We start from the raw sequence: 17,073 nt of genomic DNA, 5'->3' as shown, positions 1-17,073 counted from the left end.
ATATTATTTGCACTTATTTGTGGATAACGACGATGAATGTAATTTTTTTCTTTAGACACCAATTTATCGTATGTACAACCAGGGAGACTGTCGTATACTCGAAGCTTGGTACCGTCAAAAAATATACATCGCCAGTGATCACTGCAATTCCCTCCAATAATTTGTAGGCTTTTGTCGCTACGACTTGCTTCAATTAAATGAGGATATTCCAAATATAACACACTTTGTGTTTCAAAACGAGTTGTTACTCTTACGACCCGTAAAAATCGGTCCAATGATTCGTCGTTTATTTTACTATGTATAGGTAATATATTATCTTTTATTAAATTAAAAGGAACAATGGACTTATCGAGAAATTCTTTTTGTCTTGCCATCTCGTTTTCAGTTAGCTCTTTATTTTGTGAGTAACTCACAACAATGCAATCGTCATCTTGTGCATCTTCTGCATTTAGAGCAGTAACACTAGTAATAGTTGTTTCGACTGGAAAAGTATTAGATTCGCAACATTGATTTTCTTCGATAATATTTACCTCTTTTACATTACATTGTCGATTTTTTTGTAATTTTTTGGCTGCTTGTTGAGCTTCTATTATACAGGGTGGGCCATTTTAATCTATGCACCCAAATTTCTTTGTACCTAAGACAGATACGGAAAAATGATTCAGACAAAAGTTGTTTGGTTTCGAGGGGGCCATAAGATGGTATCATTGGTTTGACCTTGAAGAGTTATTTGAAGGTCACATGAAGGTCACCTTCAATTTCTTAAATGGAACCTACTATTTGTCATTGCATATTCTTGTAGCTTATCTCGAGTGCTTTCCAAAACACTATAATTAAGTACTTTTTTGTTAAGTACTTTTTGAGTTATGAGGCTTGAAATAATTTCTTAATTTTACATAAACCGTAAAATATCTTGTAAAATATTCATTTTTCGATTATCTTACCTTAATACTTTTATGTACAAAATAATGAGAGGAATCAATTGGTGTAAAGAAAACACATAGTTGTTTTTAAGAAAAAATATGGAATTGTTAATTGCAAATTACATATTTTTTCTTCAAAACAACAATGTGTTTTTTTTTACACCAGTTGATTCCTCTCATTATTTTGTACGTAAAAGTATTAAGGTAAGATAATCGAAAAATGAATATTTTACAAGATATTTTACGGTTTATGTAAAATTAAGAAATTATTTCAAGCCTCATAACTCAAAAAGTACTTAACAAAAAAATACTTAATTATAGTGTTTTGGAAAGCTCTCGAGATAAGTTACAAGAATATGCAATGACAAATAGTAGGTTCCATTTAAGAAATTGAAGGTGACCTTCATGTGACCTTCAAATAACTCTTCAAGGTCAAACCAATGATACCATCTTATGGCCCCCTCGAAACCAAACAACTTTTGTCTGAATCATTTTTCCGTATCTGTCTTAGGTACAAAGAAATTTGGGTGCATAGATTAAAATGGCTCACCCTGTATATTCTGGATTTCTAATAGGCATATGTCTATTATGCCGACTATCCAAAATTTCTGGCAGCATGCAATTATAATAGAAACGTGTTAAAAAGGGCAGCATTTGATTACTCCAAAATACATTGTCCCTATTAACACGTACCATTTTCAAGCTTTTTGACGTCCACACAGCGAAAATACAATAATCTCGCTGCGTAATATTTAACTGGCCTTGAACTTGATAGAAAAATCGATGATTTTTATTCATCTTATCTGGATTTTTCTTATCAAAGATGCCTTTCAGTTGAGGCAGCGTTTTTATGGCTTCTTCCGCTGTTAAATGCTCAGCTGACAGAGGACATTTTATTTCTACCAGACCATCTTCATCTATGAGTCCGTCAGGAGAAGCACCCAAGAATGGATTTTCAATATCAATGAATAATCCACAAGGTTTAATCTCCTTTTTCAGTATTTTGGCCAAATCTTTTCTCGCAATTTTTTCCCTCTCGCGACCGTATTTCATAGCCGCGGTATCAATAGAGGGAGGAAACAAAATGTTCTTTACAGTTGCGGCGCAAGATGTTGTTGGTCTCATGCGACATACAATTCCAAAATTAGACGCCGTCAACATTTCCTGTCGCAATAACTGCCACAAATCTGATTCACTTTGATCTGTTGTGTCACGTTCTATTTTTTTCCAATTTTTCATATTTTCAAACAACTTCTCCAAATGATTTTGTCGAAATTGCTCAAAAACATCGGGTGGAACATCTGGTTTTTGTGATTGTGGCCCATAATAACAATCTGTTCCTGATTTTCGTTTAAATTTTTGTCGCCTTCCATCCATTTCTCGAGATTCTCTGGTCGCTTTTCCAGAGTCTCGATAATGGGAGGAACATTTCTATTTGTACTTTTATGCACTTCCGTGAGAACTTGTTGCGTATTATATTGCACAACTGATCCCGCAACTCTACAACTGTAGGAGTTAGCAAAATGAATGCGCTTTGAACCAATTTCTTTGCAGATTATCGAGTTGAATGACTCTGTAGGATTGTTGGTTAATTTCAGCAATAAACTATCGGAATATCCGCTCAAGCGAACGATAGCACTCTCTATTTTTTGATAAAGACCGTGCTGTTTGAGAAGCGGCACATAATTGTTCTCCGTTTCATCACATATACGACCGCGTTTCTTACATTGTTTATGATCACCAAATATATGCTTAGGAATATTTAGTATATCGTTTTGTAATTTCATAGCCTTTTCATGGTCAGGTTGCTTTTCTTCTTTTCGCAAATCAATTGCTTTTATTACTTCTTTTCGTAGTTTCAAAATGTTATTTTTTACAACATTTCGTAGTTGGACGAAACCACGCTTTCTATGCATCTTTTCTTGAGATGTAGCTGCTACAGCTCTCAACTTTTTACACAGATTGCGAAGCAAATGATTGATGCATTCTAACGCATTTTTTAACGGTCACCTTTTGCTCGCAATATGGTTTGCTATCAATGATGGCCTGATAAACTACTATCACCATCGGCAATAATCGTTCTATAAATTACTCCATGCATTTCCAGGCTACTTTTAAAACCTTCCGCAATGGCATCGCTCTCCATTCTTGTGGAGCTTGCGTTACGATCAAAATTTTTATAACACTTATGATCTTTTGGTTCTATTTTGTTTCGTTCCGCTAAATCACATATCGTGCAATATTTGTTACGGACACCAACGTAAAGTACCTTTTTAGAGCGGGCACCAACTATAGCACCAACACCGAGAAGTGAATCGTAGTTGGTTCCATATGATCCAACTACCATCTGCTACAACGGTTATATACGGAATACCGTTTATAGTTTCATTTCTCTCAAGAGCGAGTTGCTTTTCAACTTCGCCAGCCATTTTCATATTTTCTATGGCTGTTTTCTGGAAATCATCGATTACATTTTCTCGATATTTGATGTAAGTCTTTTCGGACATACATGGAATATTCATGGCTGCACACTGCTCTTCCAGCTGGGCAAAACCAATTCCAACTGTAATAGTTCCTGCTACAGCAGCCGTATTAATGTCCATTGTTTCTGACTCTGTGGGTTCAGACCAAACGCTGTTTTCATAATTGCACATTTGGCACTTGAAGAAAAACTGCGTCTTTAACCCACGGCGACGAGAACTTACGAATTTCCAATCTTTAAATTGGCACTCTATTCCTCGCGCATGATTATCAAAAGTTCTGTGAATTTCATTCCACATGAAAGAAAAGTCGACAATGCGGCGGCCTTCAGGCGTTTTTTCCTGGATACGATTCATATCCAAAGGGCCATTATTGATAACAAAATCATTGCTATCTTCGCAATGTTCGACATTTTTATTGTATGTACTTTTATTTTTTCCTTTATCTACTTGGCATTCCATTACTCTGATATCAATTTCCGAATCCACATCAGAGAGTGATTCCACTGATTCTCGAATGGATTCGTTATTGATGTTCTGAGTAGCAATGTCCACAATACGATGGCCGTCAGGCAAGTTTTCTTGGATGCAAGCGTGGAAAGGCTTTGGAAGCGTTGGAAGGGCTTTATTATCAATAACAAGAGTATTGTTATCATTGCAATTGTCAACATTTTGATACGTACCTTTATTTGATGTTGGCTCCATGAACTTCATTACCTGAGTACTAATTTCCGAATCCATCATATAGGGTAATTCCACTAATTTATAAACATCTATGGATTCGTTGCTAGTACTTTTTGCAAGCACTGTTTTCATGGAGCCATTTGTCTGTTGTACCCGTGCTAACTGCTTTAACAACTGCCGCCTGTAAAGAAAAATAAATTGAATTTTGCCAAATCTTGCTATAAAAATAAGATATGATACATTATCATTATTACATAGTTTTAAATTTTTAAGACAGTAAAATCCCTACTTCTGAACAATAAGTACAGTCCTTTGCTTATAAAATCTTACATAATTATAAAAATAACAATAGCACAATTATATTTGGACAATATATATAAATGCCATAATTTTCAGTAAAGCGCACATGCAAATCGCATCTGGTATAAAATATTTTTTAGCAACCAGCTCACGAATATCGCCTCTGGTAATTTACAGCCAGCACACGAATATCGCCTCTGGTAATTTACTGCCAGCACACGAATATCGCTTCTGGTAATTTACTGTCAGCACACGAATATCGCCTCTGATAATTGTAAAGTACAGCCAGCACACGCGAATATCGTCTCTGGTAATTTACAGCCAGCACACGAATATCGCCTCTGGTAAAGTACAGCCAGCACACGAATATCGTCTCTGGTAATTTACAGCCAGCACACGAATATCGCCTCTGGTAATTTACAGCCAGCACACGAATATCGCCTCTGGTAATTTACAGCCAGCACACGAATATCGCCTCTGGTAAAGTACAGCCAGCACACGAATATCGCCTCTGGAATAAATAATAATCAGTGTGCCCATGCAAACCGCATCTGGTATAAAATATTTTTTAACCAGCTCATGAATAAATCATTTCTAGTACTAACTACTCAAAATAATATGTTTTGATATAAGCAAAGGACTGTAATCTTATCTTTCAGAGATTATAATAATTTAATGATTTATAGATACATTTACATGTATTGTTATGTCCCTGCTTCGCGTAAGAGTGCGGGTGCGAAAGTGATAGTCGTACGATTGCGTCGCGCGCGTTTTTCGATAAATATCGATCCGGCGGACGTAACAGTATGTATGTTTATACATATTTTGATATATTCATAAATTTATGTACATATATAAATAATATTATATTTCTTTCGAAAATCAATACTTCATCAAAAAATGTTTTGTACAAAGTTTTATAACTTCGAGGGAAAGATTATATACCATTGGTTTAATCTTCAGTGTACATATCATATGAAAATCAACTTTGTTTTTTCAAATAGAATTCTCTATATTGCATTCTTGCAGCTTATTTCGAGAATTTTTTAAAATATTACGATAAAATATTAATTCAAGTATGAAGCTTGAAAGTTTAACTATTTTGACATAAAATACAAAATTATCTTGTAAAACATTCAGTTTTCAGTAATCTATCTACTTTTATGTACAGAATAATAAGAAAATAATAATAATACAATAATAATAGAAAAAATTGGTATAAAGAAAACAGAATTGTTTAAAAATATGAATTTACTACAAGCTATTACATATTTTTTTTTATTGTTTTCTGTTAACGAATTAATTTTGCAAGAAATGCGATATAAAAATATAAAAAATAGAAAGTTCTATTTGAAAAAAACTAGCAAGCAGAGGCCGCGGTTGACTATTCACCGATTTTGATCTCCTTGCACGTACAATCTAGATCGAAAATAAGTTGATCCGTGTTGGAGCGTTTCGTCCAATGCGTCTTATAAGTAATATTTTTTATACTTGAAATAAAACGATCGATAATGTAGATAAAGTGAAAAAGGAAGACGATATGTACACTGAAGATCCAATTAATGATATCATATAATCTATCTCTCGAAATCATGAAACTTTTGTATAAAACATTTTTCAGTAAGTCTTGGTTTTCAAGAAATATTTATGCGTCACTCTACACACACACACACACTCTCTCTCTCTCTCTCTCCCCCCCTCTGTCCGTCTCTCTCTCTCTCTCTCTCTCTCTCTCTCTCTCTCTCTCTCTCTCACACACACACACACACACACACACACACACACACACACACACACACACACACACACACACACACATTCACTCACTCACTCACTCACTCAACGTATCTCTATATAATACTTAATTCTCTATATAATACTATGTTACGGGAATTGTTTCAAAAAATTTTAAAAATAAAACTCTAGTAAATTACTTTCTATTCTCTCCTTTTTTCTCATATTTTCTATTTCTTTTTTTTATAGTAAAATATTTTTACAAACAATTTTTAATTTGTTATAACTATTTTAAATTTATTAAAACAATTCCCTTTTGTCGTATAAGTATATAATATAAATAAAGTACTACTAACCTTTTCCTGGATGTTTTTTTCAATGAAACTTTGTTACAGATATATGGATGTTTTTCATCTCTTTTTCGCCCCATTGTATCCAATTAGTATAAATCACAATAGCAATCAAAAAATAATCAGTAAGAAACACTAAAACAGCACTATACACTTTATTTTACACACACACTCTTCACCTTACACACTCAGAAAAAAACACTATATTATTTCATCTACTTCACATTATATTATTTCATCTATTTCACACTATATTATTCAGTTTTTATATAGCTCACAATAATATCTCACAAGTAACATTGACAGTATAATGATTTATCGTGACTCGTGATCTATTATTTCGTGTACTATTCGTTCACTACGCAACGATCTGTCGCTAACACGATCCCTTACATTCGACTTACGCTCCGATATTTATTTTCGCCAGGGATCTGTTGCGCGCGCAATAAATATATAACATTACATCCCTACGTATGTGTATATAGGTGCAATGACAAGATCATAGATTTAGGGGATATTATATATATATATATATATATATATATATATATATATATATATATATATATACAGGGTGAGCCATTTTAATTAACGCACGCAATTATTTCGGAAACAAAGCATTTTAGAGAAAAATGTTTCAGACAAAAGTTTTATGGTTTCGAGGGGGCCATAAGATGGTATCATTGGTTTGACCTTGAAGAGTTATTTGAAGGTCACATGAAGGTCACCTTCAATTTCTTAAATGGAACCTACTATTTATCATTGCACATTCTTGTAGCTTATCTCGAGAGCTTTCCAAAACACTATAATTAAGTACCTTTTTCGTTAAGTACTTTTTGAGTTATGAGGCTTGAAATAATTTCTTAATTTTACATAAACCGTAAAATATCTTGTAAAATATTCATTTTTCGATTATCTTACCTTAATACTTTTACGTACAAAATAATGAGAGGAATCAACTGGTGTAAAGAAAACACATAGTTGTTTTGAAGAAAAAATATATAATTTGCAATTAACAATTCCATATTTTTTCTTAAAAACAACTATGTGTTTTCTTTACACCAGTTGATTCCTCTCATTATTTTGTACATAAAAGTATTAAGATAAGATAATCGAAAAATGAATATTTTACAAGATATTTTACGGTTTATGTAAAATTAAGAAATTATTTCAAGCCTCATAACTCAAAAAGTACTTAACGAAAAGGTACTTAATTATAGTGTTTTGGAAAGCTCTCGAGATAAGCTACAAGAATATGTAATGACAAATAGTAGGTTCCATTTAAGAAATTGAAGGTGACCTTCATGTGACCTTCAAATAACTCTTCAAGGTCAAACCAATGATACCATCCTATGGCCCCCTCGAAACCATAAAACTTTTGTCTGAAACATTTTTCTCTAAAATGCTTTGTTTCCGAAATAATTGCGTGCGTTAATTAAAATGGCTCACCCTGTATATAAAACATATAAGAAAAAAGAGAGATCTCTCACTCACTCTCTCTCTCTCTCTCTCTTTTTCTCTCTCTCTTTACTTATCTATTCTCTTCTTGTTGATATATGATGCTCTTTTATAATAAAACAAAATATTCTAATGAAAAGATAATTTTTATTTCACGTGCATTCTTTATGTACATACATTAGAGTGATTTATTTATTTACGTTATTAGTAATTGGTTGATTTTACAAACATTATATACTTATAATTACAAAATAAGCAAGAAAAAATTGTTTCATTTGTAACTTTTGCAAACAGTAAATAAAAAGAACATTATAGGTATAAAAATCAGTATGCGTAAAAAAAAATATTTGTTCTGTATTTAAAAATTTTTTCACTGTAAGAAAATAATAATTGGCGAGTTTTCTATATATAATTTAGTAAAATAATAAAGAAATAAATAAAAAATGATCAATTTGCATTGCGAGTTTTACATCAACAGTGAACCAACATTATCTAGCTAATAGAATCTTTACGCTATTTTTCGAGATATGAAAATATTGTAATTACGATAGTTGTATAATTTAAGATTATAAAAGGCTAGTACAATTTTTTTCATTGATAAAAGTATTTCAAAATTTTAAAATTTGAAATGCTTACACTAACGAGAAAGATTATTACTAATCTTTTATAATACTTTTTTGAAATTTAAATCTTTGAAATCTTTCCACCAACAAAAAAAATTATTATTAGTCTTTTATAATGTTTAAACTGTACGACTGTCGTAATCACAATATTTTCATATCTCTAAAAACAGCATAAAGATTCTACTAGATAGATAAAATTATTGGTTCATCATTATGAAATTATATAAAAGTTACCTAAAAGTCGCAAATATAATATAAATCGCAAAACAACTTTTTAATTATTTATTTACTATATAGAAGAAACTCGTCAATTATATTATTCTCTTTGAAAAAATTTATTACTTCAGAACAGATATTTTTTTTATGCACACTAATTCTTAAATCTATAATAATCTTTTTATTTACTAGAAGTTAGAATTAAAATATCTTATATATGCAAAATTCACAAATGAAACAAATTTTCTCTTGCTTGTTTTGTAATTATAAGTAATGTAAATGTAAATTCAATTAGTAGTAACGTAAATAAATCAATTATTCTAATGTACGTAAAAAATACACGTAAAATAAAAATTATTTTTTTATTAGAATATTTTATTATAAAAGAACATCTTGTAATAAAAAGAAGAGAAGAGAGAGAGAGAGAGAGGGAGAACATGAGAGAAAAATTTCTTTTATTTTTTCCAACAATGCTAAACTGACACAGCGATTGGTATCGCCGAACGCGTGCCTCTAATCGCGAGTCGCAGTTCTGTTTACAAAAACATCGAAAACTAGCTGATCAGGAGAGACGCACGTGTAAAGACCGTGTTGCGTGAGCCTATTTCTTTGTGTTGAGTATCCAACACATAAAAGCAGCGGCACGAATGCGACACGAATATTGCCGAGATTGGCCGAACTCATCGAGACTGTCTGTCGACACTGTCGACAGTGACGTTAGAACGGGAGGAGGTAAAACAAACGCGAGCCGTGTACGTGCGACTTTGAGTCTATATACTCAAAGACGTGCGACTGCACTCTCCATTGTCGAGCCGGTGCCAGTGAGTGGTGAGCCGACCATTGCATCATCATGGGCAGATGTAAGTATATATATGAATATTATAAAAAACATTATTAGATTACATCTAAAAAGAACATATATCTGTATGCTATAAAACGTATCTAATATTTGTTACTAAACATTTGCATTATTGTTTTTATCATAAAAATATATATATTTCATAAAAATATATATAGAATATACTTTACGACTACGGTCGGAATGCCGCTCTGAATGCTTCGAAATCCTTTTATCTTTATTTTATATTCTACGAGAATAAAGGTAGAATGATGTTTTGAAGCATTGCAGAGCGGCATTCCGACCGCAGTGTAAAATAAAACATTTTCTATACATATTTTTATATATTTTGATATGAAAAAAACAATAATGCAAATGTTTAGTAACAAATATTTGACGTTAGATACGTTTTATAGCAAACTTATCCGATTAGGAAATCTTTAGAAAAAAATGTATGTATGTGCATATATACATACATATATAAATGCATATACATGCATGCAGATCTCTCTCTCTCTCTCTACGGAATATTTTAATAAATACTTTTCCTTTTTAGCTAAGAGCGAAGGAGCTTCGATAAAAGAAATCGGCCAACCATCGGCGTCAACCTCAAACACGCCGTCGACGAAGACATCAACGTCTACATCAATGATGGCAACGCCGTCGTTATCTTCTAATATACTGTCGACAAGGACCATAACAACATCAAAGGCTACAATGACGAGCGAGACGCTGCCGTCAAGACCCTTGAAAACTCGAGATGACAACAAATTTATCCAAAAGGTAAGTAATAAATTGTTTTTTATATACAAATCAGTCATGATTTTATAATGTATAAATGAGAAAAATATATTTTTATATATAAATAAGTTTTATTAGAAGCTTCTTATAAAGTCATCTGTAAATAAATTTTATTGTAGACGCTTTACAAAATCAGTCATGATAATAATTGTGTTCATATAAACCTTTTTTTTTTACAATGATTCACTATCGTTTTCTACAATATTTCTCTCCTTCTGACTCATTCTGAATATGCTCTGTAGACTTTTATGAAAACTGATTATTCAATTATAAAAAGTTTGCATTAAAATTTATGTATAGATGTGTATGCATACATACATACATACATACATACATACTCATATATATAAAATTTGTAACATAATTTACAAAAGTTTATTTATCTCATGTAATTTTAACAATTTATAACTATTTTTATTATATTATTCTTGAATATGTATACATATTAGATAAATAAACTTTTGTAAATTATGTTATATACAGGGTGACCCATTTTAACTTAGGCAGCCAAATAACTCGAAAAATAAGCAAGATAGAGAAAAATGTTTTAGACAAAAGTTGTATGGTTTCGAGGGGGCCATAAGATGGTATCATTGGTTTGACCTTGAAGAGTCATTTGAAGGTCACGTGAAGGTCACTTCAATTTTTTTAAATGGAATACCCTATATATTTTTGTACATTCTTGTAGCTTATTTCGAGAGCTTTCCAAAACACTATAATTAAGTACCTTTCCGTTAAGTACTTTTTGAGTTATGATGCTTGAAATAATTTCTTAATTTTACATAAACCGTAAAATATCTTGTAAAATATTCATTTTTCGATTATCTTACCTTAATACTTTTATGTACAAAATAATGAGAGGAATCAATTGGTGTAAAGAAAACACATAGTTGTTTTTAAGAAAAAATATGGAATTGTTAATTGCAAATTACATATTTTTTCTTCGAAACAACTATGTGTTTTCTTTACACCAATTGATTCCTCTCATTATTTTGTACATAAAACTATTAAGGTAAGGTAATCGAAAAATGAATATTTTACAAGATATTTTACGGTTTATGTAAAATTAAGAAATTATTTCAAGCCTCATAACTCAAAAAGTACTTAACGAAAATGTACTTAATTATAGTGTTTTGGAAAGCTCTCGAGATGAGCTACAAGAATGTACAAAAATATATAGGATGTTCCATTTAAAAAAATTGAAGTGACCTTCACGTGACCTTCAAATGACTCTTCAAGGTCAAACCAATGATACCATCTTATGGCCCCCTCGAAACCATACAACTTTTGTCTAAAACATTTTTCTCTATCTTGCTTATTTTTCGAGTTATTTGGCTGCCTAAGTTAAAATGGGTCACCCTGTATATGAGTATGTATGTATGTATGTATGTATGCATACATATCTATACATAAATTTTAATGCAAACTTTTATAATTGAATAATCAGTTTTTATAAAAGTTTACAGAGCATATGCATACAGAGTGAGTCAGAAGGAAAGAAATATCTTAGAAAACGATAGTATGACTCATTGTAAAGAAAAGTTATATGAATACGATTATTATCATGACTGATTTTGTAAAGCGTCTGCAATGAAATTTATTTACAGATGGTTTTATAAGGAGCTTTTAATAAAACTTATTTGTATATAAAAATATACTTTTCTATCTTTTTATTCATACATGTACATACATACTCTCATATATAACATTTAAAAAAATTTAATTTATTTTATGTAATTATAATTTATAACTGAATAATTTTTATTCAAACTGTTTCCAATTTATCACCGAAGTACAAACTGTCATCCTGTATGTAAACGCATATATGTATAAGTGTACATATATATGATACACATACAAGACATATATGATACACATAACAGTTTGCACTTTTGCTGTAACTTGGTAAGTTTGAATAAAAATTATTCCATTATAAATAAAAAAATATTCAGATAATTTTATATGAAATAAATAATTTGTAAACCCTTATAATTAAAATTTTGTATATGAGGGTATGTATGAATAAAAAGATATGAGTGTATACTTTTATATATACAAACAAATTTTTTGATTTCTGATTCACTGTACATATAAAGGCTTTTATGAAAAATATTCAATTATAAAGAGTTTGCATGTATATGCATACATATATACATACATATTTATATATACTAATAAGTTTCTTATTTTATGTAATTTCAATTTATGACTATTTTTATTATATTATTGTCTCATCAATGTTATTACATTTTATTTATTTTTTAAATTTTATTAATTTAATATTTATTATGTTTTAGAAAGTAAATGAGGCGCTAAGAAGAGCTGCAAATAAAAATAAAAAAAAGCAGCGCAAACATCAATATATGCAGCAGCGATCTTCGTATGTACGATCAACGTACGCACCGGCTGCGTATGCACCAATAACATACGCACCGGCACCAGTGGTAACGTACGCACCGACACCAGCACCGATACCTTACGCACCGGTGCCAGCACCGATAACGTACGCACCGGCAGCACCAAGAATGTACGCACCAGCAGAAACGTACGCATCTTCAATGCCCGCCATGCAGTTTTTATATTTGCGATAAATTTTTTTTTAAATTGTATCTCTCTCAAAACAATAACTTGCTTTGCGTTAATCTAAGAAAAGATCATTTATCTTAATTCTAATTATTAGAATTCATTTATCTTTATCTCATTTATTTTAATCTAATTATTAGAAGGTTATAATTTATATTACTTTTTTTGGTTTGATTTTGAAAACATTGCAATTTGCGAAACAAGCGACAGAACCTCTGTTAGAATTAGCCACAGACAGGGAAAAATTAGAAAGCTTATGCTTACCAAAACATTTTATTTCATATTATTTTATTTTATTTTTTTAAACATTTTTTTTAAACATTTTTTAAATTTTATTTCTTTGTGGCTCATATATTTAGAACTGCAGTTTATAGATGAAGGTTTAGCATCATATTAGCAACTGCAATCAATAGGCTTTCTCAAAATGGCTGTGTGTTAGCTCAAACTGCGATTGTAGTGCATTATGGAAAAGATAATTCAATATTCAATTGATAATTCAATAGAAACTTTTAAAACAAGATCTTTATTGCCTTGATACATATTCCAATTTACTTTATGAAGGAAATGAAAGTTGAATTAATATATTTGGCATACAGGAGTTACCGAGATATATAAATATAGATTGGAAACTTGTATATAGTATTAGTTTTTAGTATTAGTTTTTATTATTAGTTTTTAATATTAGTTTTTAGTATTAGTTCAGTATTTTATTTTTAATACTTCTATAAGTAAATGTAAATGCTAACTGTAAATAAATCTGCAATATTTGTCAGCTTGGACATTAGGATATAAATTTATGGAAATGAAAAACACCAATGGCGCAATCCAAGTTATAGGCCAATATTCATAGAGCATGGTATGGCTTAGGTCAAACGTATGAAATCTTTTTATATTATAAACAAGCTCAGTTTTAGACCTCGTGATAATAGAATGGTTCTAGTCTTGCGCGAAGCATATAAGAGGCAGGATAAATATAGAAGGATATTTGCAAATGGAGGAAACGAGAGAGAAAAAAAAAATTTATAATATTTAGTTTATTAGTATCAGAACGTTGTATATTTTATAAAAATAATAAATCGATTATCAAAAATGAAATACATTCCAATTTATTATCTATTGTCCGCATATTCATTATCTTATTTGTATTGCGTACATGCAAACACATGCATACATATACATACATACATACATACATATATTACATGCGTGCATACATGTATGCATACATGCATATATATATATATATATATATATATATATATATAAGTATAAATTCAGATATACAGGGTGAGCCATTTTAAATAACGCACGCAATTATTTCGGAAACAAAGCATTTTAGAGAAAAATGTTTCAGACAAAAGTTTTATGGTTTCGAGGGGGCCATAAGATGGTATCATTGGTTTGATATAATTTGCAATTAACAATTCCATATTTTTTCTTAAAAACAACTATGTGTTTTCTTTACACCAATTGATTCCTCTCATTATTTTGTACATAAAAGTATTAAGATAAGATAATCGAAAAATGAATATTTTACAAGATATTTTACGGTTTATGTAAAATTAAGAAATTATTTCAAGCCTCATAACTCAAAAAGTACTTAACGAAAAGGTACTTAATTATAGTGTTTTGGAAAGCTCTCGAGATAAGCTACAAGAATATGTAATGACAAATAGTAGGTTCCATTCAAGAAATTGAAGGTGACCTTCATGTGACCTTCAAATAACTCTTCAAGGTCAAACCAATGATACCACCTTATGGCCCCCTCGAAACCATAAAACTTTTGTCTGAAACATTTTTCTCTAAAATGCTTTGTTTCCGAAATAATTGCTTGCGTTAATTAAAATGGCTCACCCTGTATATCCAGCAAACACAGAATATTGCAGCAATGTTGCAGCAATATTACAACATTGCGGCAATGTATCTGCGATATTTTGGTTGGGTGGGTATACATATATCTGAATTTTTACGTAGTATATATATATATAAAATTACGTAAAAATTCAGAGAGACAAAGAGCATATATATATATATATATATATATATATTGTGACCGTTTATTTTTTTTTTATGTTGGGCTGATGTTAATTGCGGCCGGTGATATTGGCCCACGGCACACCTTCGGCGCGATCTTCTCTCAAAATGTAAACTCTAAAATTGCCTGGGCGCCAGGTGCGGGGATACGCACCGCTTTAATAAAGTCTCTCAGTACATTATATAATTTTCGACACTACAGGGGACCAAAGAATTCGAAAGCTATCGCGACGGACACTCGGCTAGCCCCGTATCGAAATTGGTAGAGGGGCGGTCCGATTAATTTTTAATTAATTGGGAAGGATCGAGAATACAAGGTGGCTGCACATAAAACATAATATTCTAGTAACAAGGATTAATATATTTAACATGTAAATAAGTTTCAGTAACAGACAGAGGTAGAATGATTTTATACAATTGATTTCAGATTATTAGCCGGCAGCGACGGGCCGGCGTTCGAGCGCGATCACCGCGGTATCACGTGTCACGCGACAGAAAGAAAGCGTAAAAGAAAAGTCCCGGAATTCCGCGCTAAACGAGACTTGTTAGAGCTTCGGCAGCTACGAATTCCACGAATAACTTTTGATAATGAGCACCGCGGTGTCGACTCCTTTAAGGACATCCGTCTTTCGTTAATAGAAATAATTAATTATAAAAATGGATCCACTCGCCGCGCACGCAGTTGACAGAATTGATTAAAGAGGCGAGTCGATTATACCGATCTACTACATTAATGCCAGGATCAAGCGACTGCGGACTGATATACAATAAATAACTACATCAAAACGCGAATAATTATGCACGGTAATAACGTGTCAAACGACGTGAGCCTCGGAAATATGCGAGCCGACGCCGCGACGTAGTTGCCGGCTATCGAATAGCGCAGTCGCCTTTAGGTGTGTGAGCTCGCTCGCCGAAAATTATAACTAACAAATTTATGTTACAAGACAACGATAATTATACAATAAAAGACAATTACGCTGACTGTCGGCGCTGAACCGGGAGAGAGGGCACGTGCTTTAAGGAGAGCTCGAACAAAGTCTTTAGGCCAGCCGTCGTACTTTAAGACGCAAATATCGAGAACGCAGAAAAACGAAATTCACAATAAATTTAATGACGGCAACTATACGGCCCCGACGCTGTTCGAGCTATTTCTACCTGTACTCTAAACCTGAAGCGGCCAGCTACGGTCGACGCTCGTCTCACCGGTGACTTCTGGTGCGTCTCCGTTCCCTCGGCATCCACTCTCTCGGATCGATATTTTTAGGGCCGTCGTCCTCTTCGCCGGTCCGCCGAACAGTGACGAGCGTGAGGCCCGTCGGGAGTACGCCGGCGAGTTAATCTCGACTCAGGCCACCTGTGGCGCTTCCGCTACCCTCAGGATCGTCGCGTGGCTCACTTAATTCTACGGCCTTTCGGGCCGTATTCATTTCCGTCGCGCCCTGTCTCTCTGCCGGATTCCTTTTAATTTTTATTTAGCGGCGCCCAGTGCGAGGGATTTCTTCGGCAGTCGCCCTCCGTTGATCTCTGGTTGGATCCGTAGCGCTTTTACGGCCGATGCGACTCCGATTCGGGGTCCAGGGTTTAACGTCTTCCTCTGGAGTGGGATCCCTCCCCTCAGTTACTCCTCGTACCTGTTGGACATTCAAAATCTTACAGGGGCGGCAACAACGATTTTCGGGCGACTTCTTTACCCGGAGCATGGCTGAATCATGCAATGATACTTAACTCGACGCACTCTGGTAGCTCGGCACCTCAGCCCGTCTTGCTTCCTTCCTATCGGGACGTCTTCTTCCTTTTGAGTCACCGGATGAGATCACGCCCCCTATTGCCTCGCTTATACAAAATCGCAAAAATCCTTATCTCTAAAAAAATCGCAGGGAGGGCGAGTCTAATCTCGCCTCCAGTAGTCGCTCTCTCTCTCTCCCCAAATTACGGGAGAACGAGGGCCCAATATTTCCTCTCGGCCGGATATCACGATCCTTGTGACGGACCAAAAATGTCACGTCACAATATATATATATATATATATATATATATATATATATA

At 32.7% G+C, this 17,073-nt stretch overlaps 2 protein-coding genes across 2 annotated transcripts in view; one reads left to right on the top strand and one right to left on the bottom strand.

Moving 5' to 3' along the window:
* Positions 1-17,073, bottom strand: part of LOC145974560 (uncharacterized) — a 148,920-nt gene that overhangs the window by 54,255 nt on the left and 77,592 nt on the right. The window lies entirely within an intron of this gene.
* On the top strand, positions 9,570-16,427 carry LOC145974958 (uncharacterized). The gene is made up of 4 exons (XM_083105096.1): positions 9,570-9,628; positions 10,163-10,389; positions 12,705-12,952; positions 16,292-16,427. Exons 1-4 carry the CDS (start codon positions 9,619-9,621, stop codon positions 16,425-16,427), a joined length of 621 nt encoding a protein of 206 aa, XP_082961222.1. The 5' UTR covers positions 9,570-9,618.

This window comes from Camponotus vicinus, unplaced genomic scaffold (genome assembly GCF_025532165.1).
Source record: "Camponotus vicinus isolate PSW18456_S1 unplaced genomic scaffold, iyCamVici1.0 SCAF_7, whole genome shotgun sequence".
Lineage (NCBI taxonomy): Eukaryota > Metazoa > Arthropoda > Insecta > Hymenoptera > Formicidae > Camponotus > Camponotus vicinus.
Note: the sequence above shows the minus strand (reverse complement) of the source record. Positions and strands in the feature narration are given on the sequence as shown.

Excerpts from the sequence above, each read along its gene's own strand:
- LOC145974958 (XM_083105096.1), top strand. Across the intron at positions 10,390-12,704 it reads ACAACAAATTTATCCAAAAG|AAAGTAAATGAGGCGCTAAG; the intron begins GTAAGTAATAAA and ends ATTATGTTTTAG. Across the intron at positions 12,953-16,291 it reads ATGTACGCACCAGCAGAAAC|GGCCGTCGTCCTCTTCGCCG; the intron begins GTACGCATCTTC and ends CGATATTTTTAG.